At 40.2% G+C, this 24,220-nt stretch overlaps 1 protein-coding gene across 7 annotated transcripts in view; it reads left to right on the top strand.

The window, feature by feature from the left end:
* Positions 1-9,824: 9,824 nt before the first annotated feature.
* LOC117504381 (ELKS/Rab6-interacting/CAST family member 1-like) overlaps positions 9,825-24,220 on the top strand; it is a 203,519-nt gene continuing 189,123 nt past the window's right edge. For 2 of the 7 annotated variants that reach the window (XR_004558776.1, XM_034163850.1), the window contains exons 1-3: positions 9,825-10,458; positions 15,526-15,603; positions 15,811-15,966. Coding sequence is in view for 1 of the 7 variants with exons in the window: in XM_034163850.1 (XP_034019741.1) it covers positions 9,946-10,458; positions 15,526-15,603; positions 15,811-15,966 (747 nt within the window). In the remaining 6 variants the exon portion in view is untranslated. The remainder of the gene's footprint in view (positions 10,459-15,525; positions 15,604-15,810; positions 15,967-24,220) is intronic. The other 5 variants (XR_004558781.1, XR_004558777.1, XR_004558779.1 and 2 more) reach the window with 5 other exon arrangements.

Below are 24,220 nucleotides of genomic sequence, written 5' to 3'. Positions count from 1 at the left end.
TCATATTTTAGAAATGACTCTGTCCTGATAACAACATTAAAGGCAATTACATATTTTGGCGAAATTACAAGTTGAAATGACCATTAAAAAATTCATCATGATTCATGAGGTTTATGTCACAGAAATCCTACTTTACAATCACACTGCAGTCATTGTTAAATTATTTCCTGTTGCATTTATAATAAACATTTGTATTTATGTACAGTGTCTGTTTTTCTGGTTGAAATGAGATATAAATAATCTACCAGACAAAAAATGTACAAATTTCCATGTTATTTTGTCTAAAAATAAATGTCCGAGGTTCCTTATGTTACACAAGAAATTATCTAATCTGAAATAAACAGGTGGTTTTAATTTACAGATGAAAGGTTTCTAAAGAACCATTTATTGATTTATTTAGCTATTTTAATTACAAGTGTTCTAAACTTTTTTTAAACAGTAATCAGAAATTCTGAGGTAACAAACAACAGCAAAAAACATTTCCAAGGATTTTTCTTCAGAAAACAGCTCCATAAATGAGCAGTCCTGTGACACGTACAGTCACTTGCCCAGTTCCGGATCATTGCCAGTTCCGGATCACTGCTGTCGTTTTTGCACCGCCGTTTCTTGTAATCGGCACGAATAAGCTAATACTTGGTACCATTGGAAAGATTGATGTTTTGTCTACAAATGACCACAAGCTCGACCGGATCCAGCCATCCTTGTGATCAGCAGAGGAATCAAAATATCCCGGTGTCTGCGGTGTGTGCGCTTTTTCTGGCTCACTCATTCCTGCAAGTTTTAAAGTAACGATCTCTAAAACATAGCAAAGGTGAGTTAGCCATTCAGTGTTTTACTTACTTACTTGGGTAAAAAATGTTGGGTGAAATATTTTTGGGTAAAATATTTTTAATATTTATTCATTTTATGTTTTTTAAGTATAGTATGTTTTTTTAAGTAAGTATATAGTATTTTATGTTCATTTTATGTTTTATACATGTAAGGTACAGTACATTTTCAATTTGGAGGTTTTGCGCACATTGTCTATAACAGTGTTTTTTTTAGAGTGAGAGAAATGCTGAATAAATGCATAGTGTAACTAAAAAAAATAATCGTTTGAATAATCGTGATTTCAGTATTTACCTAAATAATCGTGATACTGATTTTTTCCATAATCGAGCAGCCCTACTGCCAGGCATTTGCTGAACATAAGTGTTTAGTGTTGAGTATGCTAATGTTTCATCCCACATGTGCTCAGGCTGCAGGGCTAATTGAAAAAGCCAAGCCGAACTGAATATAGCTGGTGGAAGAAAAACTGATTATTAAAGTTGATGCATTTATTGAACAAAACAAAAAGTGGGTGAATATATACTGCAGAGAGGAGGAGATGTAAGATGTAATGCAGGAGGAAAAGAGACATGGCAACGGGAAAAACTTTTTTTTTTTTTTTTTGTGGATATAGCACATGCACCATCCATCAGAAACAGACACTTTATATTTGAAGTGAAGGAGAGTGAAATGTTTTTAAAATGTGCAGCTCTGAATTATGAAATGGTGAGACTAACGCAAGCTGTTGAGGAATCTGTGTGATTAAAATAAACTTGTTGTGTATTGAAAGTGAAGGAGAGTACGAATCTGCTTTTAAAACCTGCACTGCAGCTCTGTAGTGAATTGATCCACAATGAAACAGAGAGAACACATACCTATTTGGTGACTATTTATTAGATATTGATCGATCAAAAAAATGCATTGATTGGACTGAGTCTATTCACTTCCATTTGATCAGGACATACATAAAGTGAAAAGAGTAAAAAAAAAAAAAAAAACTGATGAGAACTGGTCTGCCTGTCTCCGTTACTACCTGGAGCAAGATTACACAATATCTAAGAGAACCCATGATGTTCTCAGGGGCAAGTCCATGGTGGGTGGGGTGGCCCTAATAGAGATTTGGACTCCACTGACTAATCGCGATAATACCCGTGGAGTTTTTTTTTTTTTTTGATCCAGGAAAACCCCTCTCTGAAGTAAGTGTGTGTGTGTGTGTGTGTGTGTGATGCCTGTTCTGTCGCTGATATTTACAAAGCCTTTGTTTATTTATTTCATCGGACTCTCCGGGTGGAGGCCTACATCAAACATTTAAGAAAACGCCACGTTAAATAATGTGAGGATTTTTTAACCGGATTAGAAAGATAAAATCAGCAAGGTAATGATGATTTACCCAGACTGACTTCAAATATGAGTAAAGTGAATATTTTTATTAATTTGTTTTGGTGGTTTCGTGTTGAGTTTCGGAAATGAGGAAATGTAAGTTTTATTTATTTTTATCAATTTACCTTTGCTAAGGGACCCATTCAGAAACACTTGCATTATACTTTTTACACTTGTTTATATGGTAATAAATACTGTTACCGTGAAGGGATTCAATGTATACCACGATATGAATTTTAGGTCATATCGCCCAGCCCTAATTCAAGTTTTTTAAATATTCTCAAATGTCGGTGCATCTCAACTGTTTTCCATAAAAACAAAGACCCTCCCCATCCTTTTTGTACTCTGGCTGCCACCCTTCAAAGTAAATATTCATCACTTCATGGTGTGCCCCATCCCCTCTCAATCTGTTTGGATGGATGCCACATAATGTTAAGTTTAGGTCGACAGCAAATACATTCTGCCTTCTGTTGAATGAAAGCAGCACTCCATTGTTTCCACCTCCTCTATAAGCAGTTGAATTAGAATTTTCTATTTATTTTTGGACTTTAAAAATCAATTCTCATATCGTAAAAATAAACATTGTGATATTGTATTGATTGATTTTGTTTTGTTTTTTTCATCCTGCCCCTAGCAGACAATATCTTATGACATGTGGAACCAAGCCAAACCACTCAGGGTGCATTAGTGAAAAACAAGCAGCAGCTTTTTATTTATTTATTTATTTGTTTTTTTGTTTTTTTTTATGCATTGAGCTACTACCACACAGCAGGCATGTGGTCTATTAGTGGCAGCCATTGACGTACTATATTCGCCGCCAATAACGGTGACTGCTGACGTGCACAGGGTTTAACGTAACATTTCATCTGCTGCTTCCTGGGCAGCGTTTTATCAACTTTGTCTCTGTTTTCTGACATTTTTATAATGGAGGAGACTATTGTGAGTGCTGTTAACCATGTGACATTAGGTGATGGATAGTGGCGAGTTGGGTGACAAGTGCTACGTGCACCTCTAAATGCTACACATGCTATGTGTGTGAGAGGGACTTTACATGAGCTTGCAGTGAGTCATTAAATTAAATCAGCCATTCAGAAGTGAGAATTACTGCTGAACTCTGGAGGGACGAGGACACAAAAAGCTGCTTGATCTTGCTTGTGCCTTCTCAGCTTTTCCACTCTTTCGATGTATCACAGATTTTCAGAAAGATAAGATTAAGATGGTCACACTGAAGTGGGTGTGAATATTTTTTTCTTTTAAAGTGTTGATTTTGTGAAGAGGAGGTGCAGAAATTAAATGTGCATCTCTCCCTTTCTTGCCAAGATAACATCCTGCGAATGTGCATCCCCAGACAGCACTGGTTCCTTCTAGTCACATCATATCACAGTGTGTCTGGTGGAAAGAGATAGTAATATAGAATAATAACGTGAAAGATGAGCAGAATCTGTTTTTACAGGATGCGGTCCCTAGGCTAGAGAGGAACTTTGTCGAATTCATCTCCCACGCCAAAAACGGCAGCCGATTAAGTGCAGGCTGAGGGCGTCTGTGCCTCATTGTGCCGTGTGATCGGCGAGCGTGTAGTTGTCACATAAATAGAACATGCCGAACACCTCCTGGAATGCTGACGGAGAAGCAGAGGGAGCGAGTCAGTCGGAGACAGTGAAAGCATCAGGGAGGAGAGAGAAGTGAGAGATAAAAAGATGAGTGTATTTGGTGGAGTGCTTGAATAAACCAAAATTCATCTCTCAGATGTGCTATGTGAGAACATGACTTTCATGCTCATCCTGTCATAGCTCATAAGATCGGCTGTTTCCTTCGATACAGGGTGCACGGGGTTCTGTCTGTGCACAGGATCACTCCCAAAGCAATGAACAGACTTTCTTTAAAAATATATCAGAGCTTGGCAGTGGAAACACATAATTACATTTTGTCAAATGTGCCAGATCTAAGTGCAGCTTCTAGATTAAAAAAAAAAAAAGTCATAATTGGAACATTGTTGTTGATGGCACATTGCGTTCTACATTTGGTGATAGGCTTAAAACAGATTTTCTCATTTTATGCAGTTAGATGTTCCCGTTACCAAATCTTTGCCCAAATTGAATAAAATCCTGGTAAGGAACTGGATTTGCAATTTTTTCATGAATTCTAATTGAATATTTTCAGTACTTTGGCTTGTGTCTCCTTTGATATTTCCTGCAGTTAGCTGTGTAAGCAAGAGAGAAATAGAGTCAGTCAGTGGGACCACAATATTTCTAGACAGGCCTATCAGGTTGCTTATGAAGTCTTGTTGGTAATCGCAGGGTCTAGGTGCTGATTGTGTTTAATTTTTAAAGGGAACTCTTCAACATGGGCCTTATCGTTAATCTGTTCATTTCTAGAACAGGTAACTCAGTAGATAGCTGGTCTGCAAACATGTAGACCTGTGTTCAAATCCCACTCATGCTGGCTGTCTCTGACCTTGGACAAGACACTTAATCTACATTGTCTTATAGTCTTATAGTCCACCTAGCTGGAAATGGGTACCAGCCTCAGCTTGGGAAGTAACCTGTGTCAGACTGGTGTCCTGTCCAGGGGGAGTCATAGACTATCATCCGCTTGACACTACGGAATTCATAGATAGGCACAATCAGGTCTCAGGGCCTATGAGACTTATACTCAACAAAAATATAAACGCAACACTTTTGGTTTTGCTCCCATTTTGTATGAGATGAACTCAAAGATCTAAAACTTTTTCCACATACACAATATCACCATTTCCCTCAAATATTGTTCACAAACCAGTCTAAATCTGTGATAGTGAGCACTTCTCCTTTGCTGAGATAATCCATCCCACCTCACAGGTGTGCCATACCAAGATGCTGATTAGACACCATGATTAGTGCACAGGTGTGCCTTAGACTGTCCACAATATTTTTTAACGATTCTCAAAAAGAACCGGTTCTCGATACCAAACCCTAAGCGTGAATGCCATTGTGGTTTGACATTGAAAGCTTGCACAGTGAGCAAACCTCATTCTTGTTTTGAGCTAATTTCAAATAATCCTGTACTTTTGATGCCTTCTGTCTTTGGGAACTTTTACCAACCGGAGTCTGACTGCTGGAGCCGCTGCAGTCTGCTTGCACTTGATAAATGCAATGTTACTTAAGTTTGACTTTTTTAAAATAATGATGGTGACGATTATTATTACAATTAATGTTTATAACCACTAAAACACCATCAGGTTTTCATCCATGTTGTTCAGTCAGTATTACTCTGATTCCTGTTTTACAACTACAGTGCTGCACAATGTGGAGTTGGCAGGAACATATAAAAATCAGTTTATTTTGTAAAAATCAATAAATAAACACATTAAGAAGGAGCTTCTATTGAACGTAGTTTTTCTTAGTGCTTTGCAAGGCTGTTGAGTTGTCAAGCATAAACATTAAATAGACTTTAATGTACTTATAGTGTGTTATCTGGGGACTCGGTATTGGCAGATCCTCAATATTAGATGACTCAGATTAAGGTCAGAAAAACCCCTACCACCAGTTAGACTGCTGCTTTGCTTGCTTTTTAAGGCAATTCAAGTACGTTTTTTGTCTGCGGTCTTATATATTGTTCATTCCCTTCCCTGCTGTCGTAGCACATCTCGAATATCTGCTAACGTACTTGGCGCTCGACCACATAGACTCTCTTGGCAGCCTCCTGTGATCGTCTTAAGAGGCTCAAGATTGTGTCAGTGAGGAATGAAGAGACAACAAGACTCTAGGAACAGTACAGGAAGGTGAAGAGTTTTGTACACAAGGTGAATAAGAAGTTATGTTTCAGGATCAATTCAGTGGTCGTGGGCTTCACTCGGATTTACTTTATTTATTTTTATTCATACAAAGTCAGCTAAGATGTAATTGCAAATGCGGATAACTGAGGATTTGGCAAATGGTGCTAATTGTGGAGCGGAGAGTTTGGTGTGATTACGCAACTGATTTCATAAGTCACACTTTTAGTAGCGGTTTGCAGTTAGCATGCACATGTTCCAGTAATCATCGAGTTTAATGTGTGCGTTATTTGTCAGTAGCAGAGGCATGAAAGTGCAAGTGTGAATGGCAGAGAGGGGAGGGTGAGTTTGTGGGCAGATGGCGATTGGGGAGTCATGCTTGTGTTTCCTGGGTCTCCTATGCTAACTGCGTCATAAGCGTGTTCGACGGTGCCTGTTGCCAGTGTCTCCAAGAAGTTGTTTGGACAGCCAACGCAAATAGATGTGGGTAGTGCAGTCAACAGCGCAGAGAAAAGTGCAAAGTTGAGCGGTTCATGAGAAATTATGAGTGACTGACTGATTTATAAAATCTACACAAAATTTCAATGAGCTAAGAGTGATCTTTTAAAATGTTTTGTCTGATTAACATATACACTGAGAGATAACAGAGATTCACTTGTGAGATGTTAAAACCAGGAATAGTTGGTGTTTGCCACACCGAGAAATGTAGTACTCTTTGTATTTCATAATTACGTATGTAAATGAAGTCCAAGACATATTTAGTGATTCATGTATCCATCCCCTCACTTGTCCCAAGAAAACAGATTGTAGAAGTGATTATTTAATCCATATATTTAGACAAAATTTCAACTCAAAACCTCAACTTTTTTGGAATGTGGAATGCAGGAATGAATCAATAATGAAATGAAGTTGACTACACAAAACATGAAATGTCATTGGGTCATGCTGACTGCAATAAAATAGAAGTCAAAGTAAATGAAAGGATCACAGCCTTTTTCTTCTTCTTCTTCTTCCTAAATATGCTTTTTCCATATCTTTTCAACTTTTTCTGGGGTTTTATTTTACATAGGATCAACACAAATTTTTGTTTTTGTTTTGCTTCCATCCAGTTAAATAGTAAGTCCCTTGTTTGCACTCGGGGTCGCCACAGCAAATCCAAGGTGGATCTGCATGTTGAATTGGCACAGGTTTTACACCGGATGCCCTTCCTGACTCAACTCCACATTACATGGAGAAATGTGGCAGGGGTGGGATTTGAACCCGGAACCTTCTGAACTGAAACCAAGCGCATTAACCACTTAGCCACCACTCCTGCCCTCCGCCTCCATCCAGTTAAATTAAAAAAAAAAATAATAACGCTCCCTGCAAAGAACCTTTAATTTGGCACAATACAGACATATTCCCCCAACACTGTAACTACAGAACAGCTATTTATTTTGTAATATTGTATTATGTTACATTGTTTTTGTTGATTGGATAAAAGGTGCGTTATTTTTCCTATTTGCTACATTTGCAGTATTATTTAGTTATTTATTACAGTTTTGCACAATAAATGTTCTAAAATACCTCTGTATTACTTTCAGTTTGTTTTGTTTTATATAGCACCAAGGCATCTCACGGATGTTAGCGTGGTGACGTCACTGGCTGGTCTCGCTAGCTGCTCACTATATGTTTCTCTGTAAATCTAACACTTTTCTCATATATTATGTATGAGAAGCTAGCAACAAATAAACACTTCTAAAACTGAAAACTCCATTTTTGTAACAGCTCTGCAGTGATTTGCAAGACATCTTGTGAACATCAGCATGCATGTGCATCACACACGGTCAAAGCTAACTTCCACCCTTTTCAAACGCTCATGTAGGCACACACGCACATGTTCCTGGAGACGCCGTTAAAATGTAAATAAAGATATTGTTTGTGATTGATTTATTCTGCGATATCAGTATACCATAATTTCCAGACTATAAGCCGGTACTTTTTTCACACGCTTTGAACACTGCGGCTTTTACAATGATGCCGTTAATTTATGGATTTTTACAGGCTTTTTCATTTGCCTTGCCTTTAAAACACAGAAAATTAGCAAATGAAAGAAGAACAAGTCAAAATCTGTCACCTTTAAACCTGATAAAAGATTTGAACAATCAAAATAGTTGCAAATAATTTGATCTAGAATAACAATTGCATGAATTGACTTGTGGTTTCAAGTCCACTGAAAGCCCCTGATGATGTATTTCGTGTATTAATGTGTGAGTTCACTGATGGGGATGTGGCTTCCTGTGTGTTTCTGCACCTGTGCATCTTTTGTTTACGTAAATCAGCCGTTTAAGTGCACATTTGTGTGTGTGCATCACTGCTGGAGACAGGGTCCTGGTCTGCTTCTGTCCAGGTGTGTTATTGGCCTGTTGGGAGGCAGCAGATGGCGTGTGCCTGCTTATGCCCACGGTTGTGCTCGTTTGGCCGTCAGTAATATCTCTCCAGCCAAAGATGTGCACCGAGCAGAACATCAGTCGAAAAAAGATGCGCCACCTCAGGGATGCTCAAGGATCAGGTCAGGACCCAAAAATAGGGGTCCAGTTAGATTGAAATGGGTCATGAGAAATCACTGGCCTGTTAATAAGCCTGAAACTGAGATGTTAACTGTTGATATTGTCAAAGGCTGAATTCTACTTATGGGAAGAAAAATTCTTGGGACCATTTTTGGAAATATTGTGACTATGAGGTAGAATACATAGATAGACCGTTTTAAGTTAAGCAGGAACAATGTCAGTGGTGAGCGATTAAATTAACAACACTCAACACAGAAGGTCCCAAGAATGACCTGAGATCTTCAATGACCCAAGCTGGAAAAATGTCAAAAACACAAATAGTACATGTAGCATCCCTGACCACCTTTGACAGACACTGTGGGGAAATAATGTCAAATCGGACCCAACAGTTGTTAAAAGCTCATAAATGCTGAAGATATTTAGTTTAGAATGGTATAAAATGAAGAATTGTAAGAGGATCTTTAGAGCTAATGGGTTTTGAAATGCTAATGTTACTTTTACTCAAGTAATGCCTGTATTTTTTTTTTTTTTTTTTTAAGCAGTGTGTGATAGTTGTATATATTCAGTTGAATATTACACCCATTTTGGCACCTCTTCACTGGCTTCCTGTCTCTGTGAGATCAGATTTTAAGGTTCCACTACTGGCCTATAAAATTGTTCACGGACTGACACCTCCCTACCTGGCTGACCTGATTAAATCCTACGTACCGGCCTGGGCTTTGCATTCTCAAGGTGCAGAGCTTTCTCTTATTGTGCCCCTGTTCTGTGGAATGATCTCCCTGCGTCAATAAAGCAATCAGATTCTGTTGAGACTTTCAAGTCCAGACTAAAGACGCATTTATTTTCCCTTTCGTATGGCATCAGTAATTATTCAGATGAAGAAATACCGTATTGATTAACTAACAGATTTTTCTTTTTTCAGTGTGGTTGTAGTGCAGAAAGCAAATGTTTAAAGTCTTGTTCCGATGTTCATTAGTCATTTCTTGCCTGTTCTTCTTTTCTCTCTTCTAGGTGATTGCATCATCTCAGATGTGGTAGACTGAACGCAGTAGCTGCCTTATCAGAAGCGATGCCCCGTTGATTACCGCTTGGCGCTCATTGGATTACAGTGATCATGTCAGGAAGGCTTTGATAGCAGCGATGTTAACACTGCATCAGGATACGTCCCACCGAGGAGGACGCCAGACAGGATTTTATGTTCTCAGATGCTACATTTAGATTTTTTTTTTTTTCTTGATGCCCATTTCTCATTTTTTGCCTCTGGTGATCTGACGTTTGCCCCCCAAACTACTCATTAAGTGGTTAATTACTCATCTAGATTGTGATTAGTTCTTACAGGGTTTTTCCAAATAATCTTTCTCAGGACATCAGCGGACTTTGGACACTGTTGGTTCATCTGTCTACGTGTTCACTTGGACTTCTTTTGTTTCTTCAGAATACACTCTACATTTCTTCACCATGTACAACAGCTCTCGCTCTGTCACCAAGTTGGACGTGGTTGGATCCAACGGCAACGGATCGGTTTCTGGGAGCCCTGGCCGATCCCCTCGCCTCCCTCGCTCACCACTCCTTGGAAACAGACGAAACAGTGGCAGCAGCTCCACTGTTGGACTCAGTGGCTCTGGCAAAACCTTGTCAATGGAGAATATTCAGTCTCTTAATGCTGCGTATGCTACAAGCGGGCCCATGTACTTTAGCAACACGGCCGAAGACCCAGTCAGTCTTGGTAGCAGCATGGGTAGCGGGCTGAACCCTTCAGTCCCAAAAAGCACCATGACCCTGGGCAGGGCCGGGGCCAGGGTACCCTACGGGGTGCGAGCGGCCGTCATGGGCAGCAGTCCGAATATACACACTGGAGGAGGAGGAGGGGGGAGCGGTGCACTGGTCATGCCCAGTGATGCAATAGCATTTGGTGGAGAAATTCAAAGCCAGTCTCCTCAGGCGGCTACTGTGCCTCACTCCATGAGACAGGTGAGGCCTTAATTCCTTATTTCCCACACCTTCCAAGCTACAGTTCATAACCTGAAGGGTAAAAGTTGTACTGCTTTTATTTAAATGAACAAATTTTCTTCCTTTGTCTGGTATTTTTGGATTCAAGTATTATTGCTAGTTGGGTATCCTGACAAAGTTGTTGATTTGTATCACAATCGTATTGTTTGTGTCTTTATTTTTTTTAATTCAGTCTGTAATATCCTTGTTTCTCCCCATCTCTGCTCCTACTCACACCTCTGCAGGCAATAGTAACTGAGAAGAAAAACTAAAAAAAAAACCCCACCTTTCCCGACTGACAGGAGGCCTGCTTTTACCAGGTGTTTTAGTGTAATTTGTCAGACAGCGCATCAATAGCATGTCACTGCAGTTTAAACCACATTTAAACATTTCCACGTTTTCCCATAAGACTGCAGTGAATGCGCTTTCATGCTGCTGAACACGGCACTCTGCTTTTTGGAGGCAAGAGGGGGTTCAACAGAGTAAAGATGGGCCACATGCTCCATGATGGTATGATGTGACTGTGATAGTGTAATGCACTGCTAATAAATGTAATTCAAAAGCATTTTGCAGAAGAATCACAGGACAGAGCGCCTGTATTCATACAGTGGAGGAGGAGCAAGACCTGCGTGTTGCTGCACAAAATGAAATTAATATGTAATGAAGATGCATTTTGTTGAACACTAAAAATGCTACAGTTGTATGCAAATGTTTGGGCACCCCTGATTATTTCCATGATTTTCCTTTACAAATCATTGGTTGTTTGGATCAGCAATTTCAGTTAAATATATCATATAGCAGACAAACACAGTGATATTTGAGAAGTGAAATGAAGTTTATAGGATTTACAGAAAGTGTGCAATAATTCTTTAAACAAAATTAGGCAGGTGCATAAATTTGGGCAACCCAACAGAAAAAATACATCAATATTTAGTAGATCCCCCTTTTGCAGAAATAACAGCCTCTAAACGCTTCCTATAGCTTCCAATGAGAGTCTGGATTCTGGTCGAAGGTATTTTGGACCATTCGTCTTCACAAAACATCTCAGGTTTTTTGGTTTCCGAGCATGGACAACCCACTTAAAATCACACCACAGATTTTCAATAATATTCTGGTCTGGGGACTGAGATGACCATTCAGGACGTTGTACTTGTTCCTCTGCGTGAATGCCTTAGTAGATTTTGAGCAGTGTTTAGGGTCATTGTCTTGTTGACAGATCCAGCCCCTGCGCAATTTCAACTTTGTCACTGATTCTGAGCATTATTCTCAAGAATCTGCTGATATTGACTGGAATCCATGTGACCCCCAACTTTAACAAGATTCTCAGTACCTGCACTGGCCACACAGCCACACAGCATTTTACTGTATGTAGCAAGAGTTTTTCTTGGAATGCTGTGTTCTTTTTCAGCCATGCATACCACCCCTTGTTATGTCCAAATAACTCAATTTTAGTTTCATTAGTCCACAGGAACTTATTCCAAAATTAAGCTGGCTTGTCCAAATGTGCTTTAGCATACCTCAATCGACTCTGTTTGTGGCGTGTACGCAGAAAAGGCTTCCTCTGCATTACAGCATCTTAAGAGGGCTTCTTAAAGAAAAATTAACAGGTCTATGTGAGCCAGAATTCTTGCTGGTTGGTAGGTGTTCAAATACTTATTTGCGGCAGTAACATACAAATAAATTATTTAAAAATCATACATTGTGATTTCCGGATTTTTTTTTTTTTTTTATTATGTCTCTCACAGTGGACATGCACCTAAGATGAAAATTTCAGACCACTCCATGATTTCTAAGTAGTAGAACTTGCAAAATCACAGGGTGTTCAAATATTTATTTTCCTCACTGTATATATTTTTCTCGTGTACGATTTATTAAACTGTGCAAACTACACTCAACAAAAATATAAACGCAACACTTTTGGTTTTGCTCCCATTTTGTATGAGATGAACTCAAAGATCTAAAACTTTTTCCACATACACAATATCACCATTTCCCTCAAATATTGTTCACAAACCAGTCTAAATCTGTGATAGTGAGCACTTCTCCTTTGCTGAGATAATCCATCCCACCTCACAGGTGTGCCATATCAAGATGCTGATTAGACACCATGATTAGTGCACAGGTCTGCCTTAGACTGTCCACAATAAAAGGCCACTCTGAAAGGTGCAGTTTTGTTTTATTGGGGGGGTGGGGGGGGATACCAGTCAGTATCTGGTGTGACCACCATTTGCCTCATGCAGTGCAACACATCTCCTTCGCATAGAGTTGATCAGGTTGTCAATTGTGGCCTGTGGAATGTTGGTTCACTCCTCTTCAATGGCTGTGCGAAGTTGCTGGATATTGGCAGGAACTGGTACACGCTGTCATATACGCCGGTCCAGAGCATCCCAAACATGCTCAATGGGTGACATGTCCAGTGAGTATGCCGGCCATGCAAGAACTGGGACATTTTCAGCTTCCAAGAATTGTGTACAGATCCTTGCAACATGGGGCCGTGCATTATCCTGCTGCAACATGAGGTGATGTTCTTGGATGTATGGCACAACAATGGGCCTCAGGATCTCGTCACGGTATCTCTGTGCATTCAAAATGCCATCAATAAAATGCACCTGTGTTCTTCGTCCATAACAGACGCCTGCCCATACCATAACCCCACCGCCACCATGGGCCACTCGATCCACAACATCGACATCAGAAAACCGCTCACCCACACGACGCCACACACGCTGTCTGCCATCTGCCCTGAACAATGTGAACCGGGATTCATCCATGAAGAGAACACCTCTCCAACATGCCAAACGCCAGCGAATGTGAGCATTCGCCCACTCAAGTCGGTTACGACGACAAACTGGAGTCAGGTTGAGACCCTGATGAGGACGACGAGCATGCAGATGAGCTTCCCTGAGACAGTTTCTGACAGTTTGTGCAGAAATTCTTTGGTTATGCAAACCGATTGTTTCAGCAGCTGTCCGAGTGGCTGGTCTCAGACGATCTTGGAGGTGAACATGCTGGATGTGGAGGTCCTGGGCTGGTGTGGTTACACATGGTCTGTGGTTGTGAGGCTGGTTGGATGTACTGCAAAATTCTCTGAAACGCCTTTGGAGACAGCTTATGGTAGAGAAATGAACATTCAGTACACGAGCAACAGCTCTGGTTGACATTCCTGCTGTCAGCATGCTAATTGCACGCTCCCTCAAATCTTGCGGCATCTGTGGCATTGTGCTGTGTGATAAAACTGCACCTTTCAGAGTGGCCTTTTATTGTGGGCAGTCTAAGGCACACCTGTGCACTAATCATGGTGTCTAATCAGCATCTTGATATGGCACACCTGTGAGGTGGGATGGATTATCTCAGCAAAGGAGAAGTGCTCACTATCACAGATTGAGACTGGTTTGTGAACAATATTTGAGGGAAATGGTGATATTGTGTATGTGGAAAAAGTTTTAGATCTTTGAGTTCATCTCATACAAAATGGGAGCAAAACCAAAAGTGTTGTGTTTATATTTTTGTTGAGTGTATATGTCATCACACTTTTTCATTATGGAAGCTCAGGTGCAAATTTGTGTGCAGGTCTTTGAGCCAATGTATGTGTAACATCTATATAACACCATGCAGTGTACCTTATAATGTACAAGTAATAAGGAAAATACTGCAGTCGCATCTCTGAAGATGCTTGAATTTCTGCGAGCCAAGATGCAAGATCCTACGAGAATTTCTTGTTGCATCATCACATCATGTGCAGCCTACTTAAGGTTGATTTTAGCAGCAAATTGAAATTCGAAGCTTTTTATAAAAAGCAGTCAAACATCTTGTCAAGAAACCATGAAGAAAAGGGTTTTTATTCTTTAAAAAATAAAACATTATTTAACTGTCCAACCTGGTTAAATTGCTGACCTGTGATTTTGATTCATTCTTATGGGTGCCTTTGGTAGTTTTGACAAAAAGCATTCAGACAGGAGAATACACTTTTTTTCTGGTTTTAAAAACATTCATCCATGAGTCAGTTAGTTTTACAGAACGTTACCGTCAGATAGAAGATGCAAAAGTGTATAATGAAGTTTAGAATGTCAGTAAGAGCTGCGTGGGGGGGTGAAGCGCCTTCTTCACCATTAGTCATCATCTGTAAGCTCGCAGACTCAAAGATGCGTCATCCTCCACTTGTTTCTTAAAATGTCTCAGAGAAAACAAGAATCCTTTTTGTCTTTTCACATTTTACATCTCAGCCACCGTCGGCTTATTTGTTATGTTTATTATTCCGATGAGTAGTTATACTTTTCCACATGCAGTATTTTGTGAGCTGAGGATGCTCTGGACACAACAGCTCTAGTTATCCTATTAAAACGGCAGATTTTAATTCATATATACTCTTCTATTGTGCTGACGGGCTTAATTACACAACTTTTTGTGAAAAATATCAAAGCGCAATGTGTCCGACAAGTTGGAGCTGCCCATCTTACCTTGAAAAAAGTTGGACTGAAAATATGACTTGATATTGTATATATGCGTTTGGTAGATTTACGTTTTGGCACTCATGGATAACCCTAACCTAAGGCAAAACCTGGATGTCTTCGGTCATAGCTCCTGTCGGATTGTCCTTGCTTGCCACAGCAATGACTTTGCGTCAAATGAGCGATTACTTTGGACGACTCGGATGAGGAGCATCACATGCATTTTGATTGAACAGTATCTACAACATTTTGGCCATGTGGGTGGTCATCTGTGCATGATCCACAGCAAGGAGAAGCATGGAGAAGGCCATATGGTTGCGGCAGATAGATTGCTTTTGACACTTGAGGATGGGCCAGTTGTTCGCCTGGTTGTTGCCATCCAGGACCCAACGTGGTTCCGTGGTGCAGCACCAGCACAGGCCTCCAGAAAAGATTTATAGCAGCAATTTTTTTTTTTTAAATATTTGTTTGTAAATCTCTTCCTATGAGGTGTTAAACAGAAAATGATATATAATAACATCATTAATATTAAATTATGTGTTGTTTTTCTCTTCAAGTATGGAGTTTAATGGTGTACTGTGTATCTGGATGTGTGTACCAGGTGAGGGATGGTGCCATGTCGGACCTGCAGACACAACTGAAAGAAGTGCTCAGAGAGAACGAGCTACTACGCAGAGAAGTACGGACCTACACTTTAAATTTAAATCTCCAAGGGTTTTTTTATATTTACTGACTAACTCATGGGGATTCCGCGAACATCTTGCCCTGACTTTAAGCCACATTTATTATCCAGTACTTTACTATGACACACCTCAGTGATAGATGTAATATGATACAACAAGGTGGTCAGAAGACGGATGCCGACGTGTGTATTGCTCTCTTTTAGCTGGAGGCAAAAGAGTCCAAACTGAGCTCCTCTATGAATTCCATTAAGACGTTTTGGAGTCCAGAGCTGAAGAAAGAGAGGGCGTTGCGAAAAGATGAAGCCACGAAGATGAGCGTCTGGAAGGAGCAGTACAGAGTTGTGCAGGACGAAGCCCAGGTAGGGAACAAGCGCAGATCGCGCGTACTCACCCCCGCTAGTCACTTCAGAAAGACGTGTGTCTGTACGGAATATCCACAGGGATAGGTGCTCACATTTTTAAACACTGGCCCCACGGGCAACCAGACCACTAAAATTGGTGGCCATAGTACATTTTTGGTGGCCCAACGTACATCTGTTTCAAAACAAGTTAAAAAACATGGCTTTACACAAGTTCTTCCTTTCCTGTTCTTCAATAAATTAAATGTCATTAACTGAGTGACATTATGTAACTATTTTAAGTTGAATTTAATTCAAATTATGTGTTTTTGGAGGATTTAACTGCAAGCTGTGCTGCCAAGAACCACAAGTGTGATCCACGTTTTCCATGAATTGTGAGGAGGTGTTTCCTGAAAGGATGGTTTCTTATGGGAGTGGGGAAAAAAATTACCTCGACATCTTAGCTAGTTGAGTTAACCGCTGTCATGCACCGCTGAAACTCTTGCTTTAATACGTGTCAAATTCCAGCCACTTAAACAGCTGCTTCCAGTCGCTCCCCCATCCCCGTAGACTACCTTTTTTGTTTCTGGTTCAAGTTGTGTAGTTATGCTAGCAGTTTAAGTAGGCTTGGTAAACCCATACTTCAGTAGCCCCGACATATTGGTAACTAAAAGGCAGCTGACGCCGAGGACAGTACTCGCACAGACGTTTTCCAACGGCATCATTACTCTTCGGTTCACTGTTTTTATTAGAATATTTGACTGACAGATTTGAAGGCTTGGGATGTTTGTGGAATTGTTGGGTAATACAGCATTTGTGAAGACGTGAAACATGGTGGCCACAGGGGGCCACTTACATGGAATATCTGCTGGCCACAGAACATCTTTTGGTAGCCATGGGCCACCAGTCCTTTGGTAACCTGTGATGTACACTTTGTACTGCAACTTTGCTGTGGAGTATTTGTTGATTGTGCCAACGTTATTATTGCCATTACAGCTATTCCAGAAGCGGGATTTTCTTTCAGCCTCAACAAGCCACAAAATTCAGGAAATGCAAGTCTGTAATTTGCTCATCTCGACATATTTAATTTGTAGTTTCAAAAGGATTTTTGGGATTATCTGCTTTAAACACATTATGTTGGATCTGACTTGCTAACAACAGATCTTAAAGGCGGGTTAACAGATTCCACAGACAGCCTGGTCGGGGATTCCCAATTTTCTGGCGAGTCAAATCCCACCTGGTTGAAACAGCTGGATTACATTTAAACTTGTGTTCCATGTGTGAACACGTTCGTCAGCACATAATGGACACAAATCTCTCAGTCAGTGATCTCAAATAAACTACCCGATGCACTCCAAGCAAATCAGGTGTTCCGAGTCAGTTCCAATTCAGAAATTTTACCGGGGTGTGGTGAAGCGGTTAAGTTAGTTGCCATGTAGAGTAAATTTGTTTCTTTCTGTGCTGCTTTCTCTCTCTGCTGTCTCTTCATTCTTTCTGTCCTCTCTCTCAGCCAGCAGTTCACTCACAGATTCACTGAGTTTTTAGTCACATGAATCTTGGCCTCAGCTGAACTTCCCAGCTCTGCTGATGAGCTCACATTTGGTTTTATTTTTTACAGAGAACAAAATGGTTCGTTGTTGGGAAAGTTTTAAAAGTGACATGTATATATTAAAAGCCAAGTGGCTCTGTGTGTGTGTGTGTGTGTGTGTGTGTGTGTGTGTGTGTGTGTGTGTGTGTGTGTGTGTGTGTGTGTGTGTGTGGCTTCGATCACAGAGAAACTGGGGAGAGCAGACATTTTCCGTTTGGTATGTATTTTGGGTCAAGGATGAACGCAGCCAAAACGGAAAGTTGATAGGACAAATATTTTTGGAGAAATTAGGCGTGTTACTTAACAGTGAAAAATGGCCATTGATAATTACATTCTGAATTCACAATCCATTCCAGCAGGGGGCGGTATATCATCTATATATTAAAAGCCAAGTGGCCTCTATGTACGTGTGTGTGTGTGTGTGTGTGTGTGTGTGTGTGTGTGTGTGTGTGTGTGTGTGTGTGTGTGTGTGTGTGTGTGTGTGTGTGTGTGTGTGTGCCTTCGAACACAGAGAAACTGGGGAGAGCTGACATTTGCCGTTTGGTATACTTATGTATTTTGGGTCAAGGATGAACGCCGCCACAACCGAGTGTTGTTAGGACTAATATCTTTGGAGAAATTACAAATATTACGTTAACACAAGTGGATGTTGATATTTGCATTCTGGACTCACACACTATTCCAAATCATTATTGAAACTTTGCATAATTTATTACCACCCTTGAAAAATGTCAGCTACCTATTTTCTAAACACTACCCAATCTAAAGCCCATGCGTCCCCACGGGCAACGCTCTAGTGTACAATAAAAGGATTTGGGTGAAATATCACTATTGTAAGCATAGAGTTGGTTGATTTAACTGACAGAAGAGTTCAGTATGCAGGATTAGTTCATGACCATTAGAACTTTGAAATGTCAGTGTTCATTTTGATTTTTTTCTCAGTTTCTGGGCGATGGTTGATATTCAGTAGGCTCACACAATGTAAGAAAACCCTGCAATGTGTCACTGTTCAGTATTGTTATAATGATATGATGCAATAAATGAACAACTATTTAAACAAAAGCTCACTTAAGGGCTTTCACTCAGAGGTCATTAGATTTAAGCTTTGCCTGCAAGCATGCCAGTGAAATGACAACTCCTACAAGTTTACTTTTCAGGTCTAAAAACTGCCATTTACGTTCTAACTTGGTTTAACCTAAATTGACGGTGTGATTTTATGCTTCTTTTTTTTTTTTAAAGTAAGCCTTATATAATGGTGCAATTTAATGATATCCAGCACTGAACTTAGTAAGTTCAGGGTTTTTGTTTTTGTTACGGGTGCTGCTTAAAATCATTCATTCACTCATTTTCTGAGTCTGGGTCATGGTGGCAGTACACCAACAGCTCTTCCCACACTTCCCTATCCTTGGCCAAATCCTTCTCCTGCTTATTTACTGCTTATACTTAAAACACAGCAAATGTACCATGATATTTTTTATTGTGTGCATTCATTATGGTTTTGATTAAAATCCTGGTGAACTTCACCATACAACCTAGACTTTTTGGAAGCGTTGACATAAACTTTACATATGTGATTGTCACATTAAATTTTAGCTAGTGACTTTATTAGTGACATGCTAATGTAGCTAACATTAACATGTTCTGAGCAAAAATTCGGTTGTCTTTGTTACCTGGTATCTACCTCAACCACTACGTTGAGTCAGTTTTTGCTGGATTCAGGACTTGTCTTCAGTCAACAACATCTTGTTTTAATCTGCTTGGTTTTGGTCACTAATAGGTGATGTTTGGTTGCTTTGCCACAGAAATTTCGGCGAAATACCACCCAGCTTCAGTTCTGTAAAAGCTCCTTAAGTTCCAGTAATTACAGCCCACCTCCTAAAATGATCTGATGTAGTTTCTGGGTACTTCATTTCCTCTGACATACCACAGTTTTTGTTGTTGAACTCCTTTAACCTTTAATCCACTCACCAAAAAAAAAACAAAACCCTAGAATGCCAAGGGCTCTGTGGGTTACCGGCTCAATTAAAGCTCAAGGCAAAATGGCCATTTTTGGCATAAAAATGGCTGCCATTTCCAAACAAATGAATCTACGCACATAATTTTGGGAGGGGAACAATGTCGATGACCAATATTGTGCCCTATTAAAAGAAAAGTTATCGGACAGTTTTTGAGAAAATCGGGTCGAACTACCCACATTGGCTATTTTCAACATAAAAATGGCTGCTATTTTCAAACAAACAAATCTGTGGCTTTAATTTTTTGATGTGAAATATGTCAGTGACCCATATTACACCTTGCCAAATTAGAAAAAAATTATCAGACAGTTTTTGAGATATCGCAATAAATGGACGACGATGCCAATGACTGTAGCAGACGCTGTACCACGACATAGGGTTACCGGCCTATAGGCTGGTAATCCAACAATTAAGTTAATTATGTAGCACCAACATGTAATATGGATTCAGATTGAAGCAAATAAGATAATACGTGAAAAATACTGTAAGAGCTATTCGGCGTCATCAAAACCAGCCAGTTGAAAAAATGTGTAAGAATCCAACATGGAGGATAAAAGTTTATCATACTGGTCTGTATGATTAAAGTACAAAGTACCTTCTGGTTAAATCAACTTTCCATGTGTACCATTTTTAATAATACCTGATAAGACAGGATGTGGCCTGTGGGCTCCATGATTATGGACCTTATCCGGCCCCCTGACTCTCAGTTTGAGACCACTGCACTAAATCCTGACACCTTTTATTCTTATGATGATTTAAATATTCATGTATTGGAATTAGGATGTGCTTTGACTTTTAGCGTGGGTTTTTAATTCGGGCGTTAATATCACTGTCAAAACTAATTTAATGTGGGGCAAATGACAGCAGCTTGTGAGTTTGTGCCAGCGAAATGAATCACAAAGTTAGATTTACAGCCTGATTGGTACACCTGTGAGCGCGCCCGTGTGTGCATTCACGAATGAGTTCAAACGGATTTGTGTGTATTTTGTGTGTGGGTTTATTCAAAGTAACAACGAAGCGGATGATCTGTTTATCACTTTCTCTATTGCTGGGCCGCCGCCAGCTGCAGGAAACTCTACTTGCCGTCTCACTGAGTCAACTAAAAAAAAAGAAAGAAAACCTCGTGCTGAGGCATGTCAGAATATTTCTGATCTCTTATGTCAGCAAATATGTTACTTGTCTTTTAATCTCTTTCACTTTCATTCTTACAGATGTTTTTAGCCCAAGGTCCGATTTTCATTTCCCACACTCATTATTTCTGCTCTTCGTCTCCATTTTTCTGTTTGGCTTTTCTTTTATTCCACAAATCAGCTTGAGCTTCTTCTCTTTTTTCCCTCTTCTCTATCTTGGCTGTCAAGTTTGTGTACGAAATCAAATAAAGTAATTTCGGGAAATGTGTGGATAGACGCACTTGTACTCGCAGGGTCACGCCCCAACTGTGGAATGTTTGGCAGTTCCACCCTATGTTTCTTTCTTCCCTTCTTTTCTCCATGCTTCCTCCTTTTTCACTCTTTCCTTCTCTGCACTGTTTGCGCATTTTTCCTTTCCTTGGCGCTATTCTTGTGCCTGTTTTTGGCAAACTGATTTGTGCCACATAAAACAAGTACAGAAAAAGTGAAATGTGGAAAAATGAGAGCAGCTTATGAGTTCATGCCAGAAAAATAAACCATGAAGTTACATTTACATCCATTTACATTGATGTGCCTGTGAATTACTTGAAATATGTGAACGTGGCCAAATCCAGGAAGTCATTGAAATCAGTATAGTGAAAGGTTTTAAAATTTAAAAAGCTGAAAATTTAAAATTTAAAAAATTGAAAGTGAAGGTGCCACATTCCACTGCAGAAGCTATCTTGTGATTTTGCTGAAGTTGAATCAGGATTGTGGTACCAGAAAATGTTGTTCGGGCTTATTTTAAAACATTGACAACTGATTTACATGGCCACTCTGATGCTATAGGTTTAAGTTGGAATACAGTAGGTACTGTATTTTCTGGTGTATGTTGTGTTTTTTTTTCTATGCATCCTGTGACGCGTAAAAAAAAAAAAAACAGCATTATCATCTGCAGCCACAAGATGGTATTGTCTACACAAGTGACGTGCTGCTTCTATATACTGATCTGCAAGAGATACTGTCTGATGCATACTCCAGAGCAGAAGGTGGTGGCAATACACCATTAAACTGAAGAAGATCTGAATGAGGAGGGTGTGTTGGATCTTAGAGAATGAGTGAAATTAATAAATCATGGTGTCAAACTGATAGATTCCCCCCCCCCCCCCCCCCTTGAATAAAGAGAGTGAATAACCTTCATGCACTCATGAATAAAGATGGGGAATAACTTTTATGCTACTAGGCATTCGAATTCTTTGCACATTTTGGGACAGCCAGAACCCCAACTAAGAGGATGGCTAGGCTAAGGTAAGGCTAACTGTAATGATTTAAAAAAGGTATAATCAATTTAAAAGGTTTTTTACATTTAGTGAGGTTAATGTGCACACGTTCAGCTCCTCCTTGACGTTTTCTTCTTTTCAGTACTGACAAGAAGCAGTTTACTCTTGAGTTCGTTGCGTCTTTTACAGTAACATTAATTAGCTCGTTACCTTCTGCTCACTAACATGATGTTTCGGTTATAAATAAATAATGCACGAGTTAAATACATTTTCCTTCTTGATCCTTGAAGCAGTAATACCACATTGCAAAAATAAATACGACTTATAAAATCAGGCGAGATAATACTTTATTGTCAGATCAGAGAGCTGAAATTTGTCTTACATATTCAGTAGCTCCGTTACAACACAGTACATAAACAACACAAATATTTCACAAACAAACAATCCATACAACAAAAATTTACTCGCATTACAGCCTTGATAATGTTGTTATGGATTAAGCTCCTTATTTAGTTTAAATATCAACTGATGCACAAAAGAATGTCTGACCTTATTAAACCGTGGAACACTGTATCGGCGTCCAGATGGAAGAAGGACATATTCACTGCTCAGAACGTAGTTAGTGTCAGAGATGATGTTTTTTACCAGCCTATTTACACTCTTGCCCTGAGTGTGTGAAATTTTCATGAAGGGGGCATTTATTGGCGATCATTTGCACACAGGTGCATCCATGCATGCTGTCCACAGTACGGCCTTATGGTACATGCGTACTGCATGCAAGAGAAGCAGCACAGACTTGAAACAAATGTTGTTTTTCTGTGTGTAGTAGCTGCTATGGAGTTACATAAAATGGTTCTGTGCAAATGTTGTTAGTCGGCTGTGTTCAAGCTAAAAGTTGTGAAAGAAGCGGAAGACAAGGGGCAGCACCATGCCACTTGGATTTTCCTTGTCGAAATGCGTCTGGGAGTGGTGTAGGAACAAGGATAAGCTTGAAACCCTGGCCAAAACCCTGACCAAGGGAAAGGTCTGAAAGATGAGGCACTACGGGACGCAGCCGGCGTGGTGCGGCGGCACAGGAAAAACACCTCCGTGTTGATAACCATTTGTAAAATCCAGGCGGCTTTTGATGGCTTTCAGTGGAGTGAGTATCTGAGAAATTGTTTAACAGTTGGGCATGTTCCAACTTGTCCTTAAGGCTTCCAACAGAGGTGTTTTTCCTGTGGCGGAGCGTCGCGGCGGCTGCGAGCCGACGCTGCAATCCGTCCGCACGTCTTTCATTAAAAAAATCTCCTTTAACAGTGGAATATCCGGATAAAATGCTGAAACCGACTTCTTCTGAAACTTCTCTGTTCTCTCACGACGTCCTGGATCAATAGAGCCTGAAATGTGGAGGTTTTCAGCTTGAAACAGGCTGACGACGGCGCCTGGGACCGCTGCGTGACGTCCCGCTGCGTGGGAAGTCCTTAAAGCGACAGTATCACCTCAAAATCTCTCATCAGCCGTTAAAATTTTCACCGAAAACCAGCTTAATTTTTCGAACCGTGTCCACTTCGATGTGCCTCAAAGGTTTAGAAAAAATTTTGATCAAATAAAGCGCCAGTCTCTCAGCAGCTTCTCAGACAAAGGAATTCCGACGAGGGGCTGGATGACTCCTCCCACAAGGAGTGCTCACAGGCGAATGACGTCACCGACAGGCGTGGAAAAACTCACGCATGCGCACGAGGGTTCAAGCATGTCTGACGTAAAAACATATGAATGAAATCCATATAGTTTCTGAAAAAAATAAAAAGGACTTATACTTTATTGACAGCCCTCGTATATAGTTTTTTCTGCTCTTGATGGTGCATTGTTGCACAGTTGCCTCTAATACTCAGATATGATATGTACACAATCCAGGATACACAGGGGGAGTTATGATTAATTCTATAGCCTTCATTGACTTTTGAAAGTGTAGGTTGACCTCAAGGATGTTGCTGGGAGTGTGAGGCAGAAACACAAAATCCTTGTGAAATGTATCGTTGGTAAAACACAAACCGCAACCTCCTGCTCAGGTTACAAACCTGGCCAGCGTGGGTACCAGAGCGACAGAAGAGGAATGTGAAAGATGGTTTGCATCACCTCTTGTTACAGACGCCTTGTTGCTTCCTAACTGAGCAGATTGTAATATTGCCGCACTGCCTGTTACATTCTCTTGTTTCACCTCCCACATCCAGTGATTTCCCTGCCACGCCTTGTACCCACTGATCTGACGTGCAGCATTTTTTTTTCTGCCCCCCCTTCCCC

Source organism: Thalassophryne amazonica, chromosome 22 (assembly GCF_902500255.1).
Source record: "Thalassophryne amazonica chromosome 22, fThaAma1.1, whole genome shotgun sequence".
Lineage (NCBI taxonomy): Eukaryota > Metazoa > Chordata > Actinopteri > Batrachoidiformes > Batrachoididae > Thalassophryne > Thalassophryne amazonica.
This window is presented reverse-complemented; position numbering and strand designations above follow the sequence as displayed.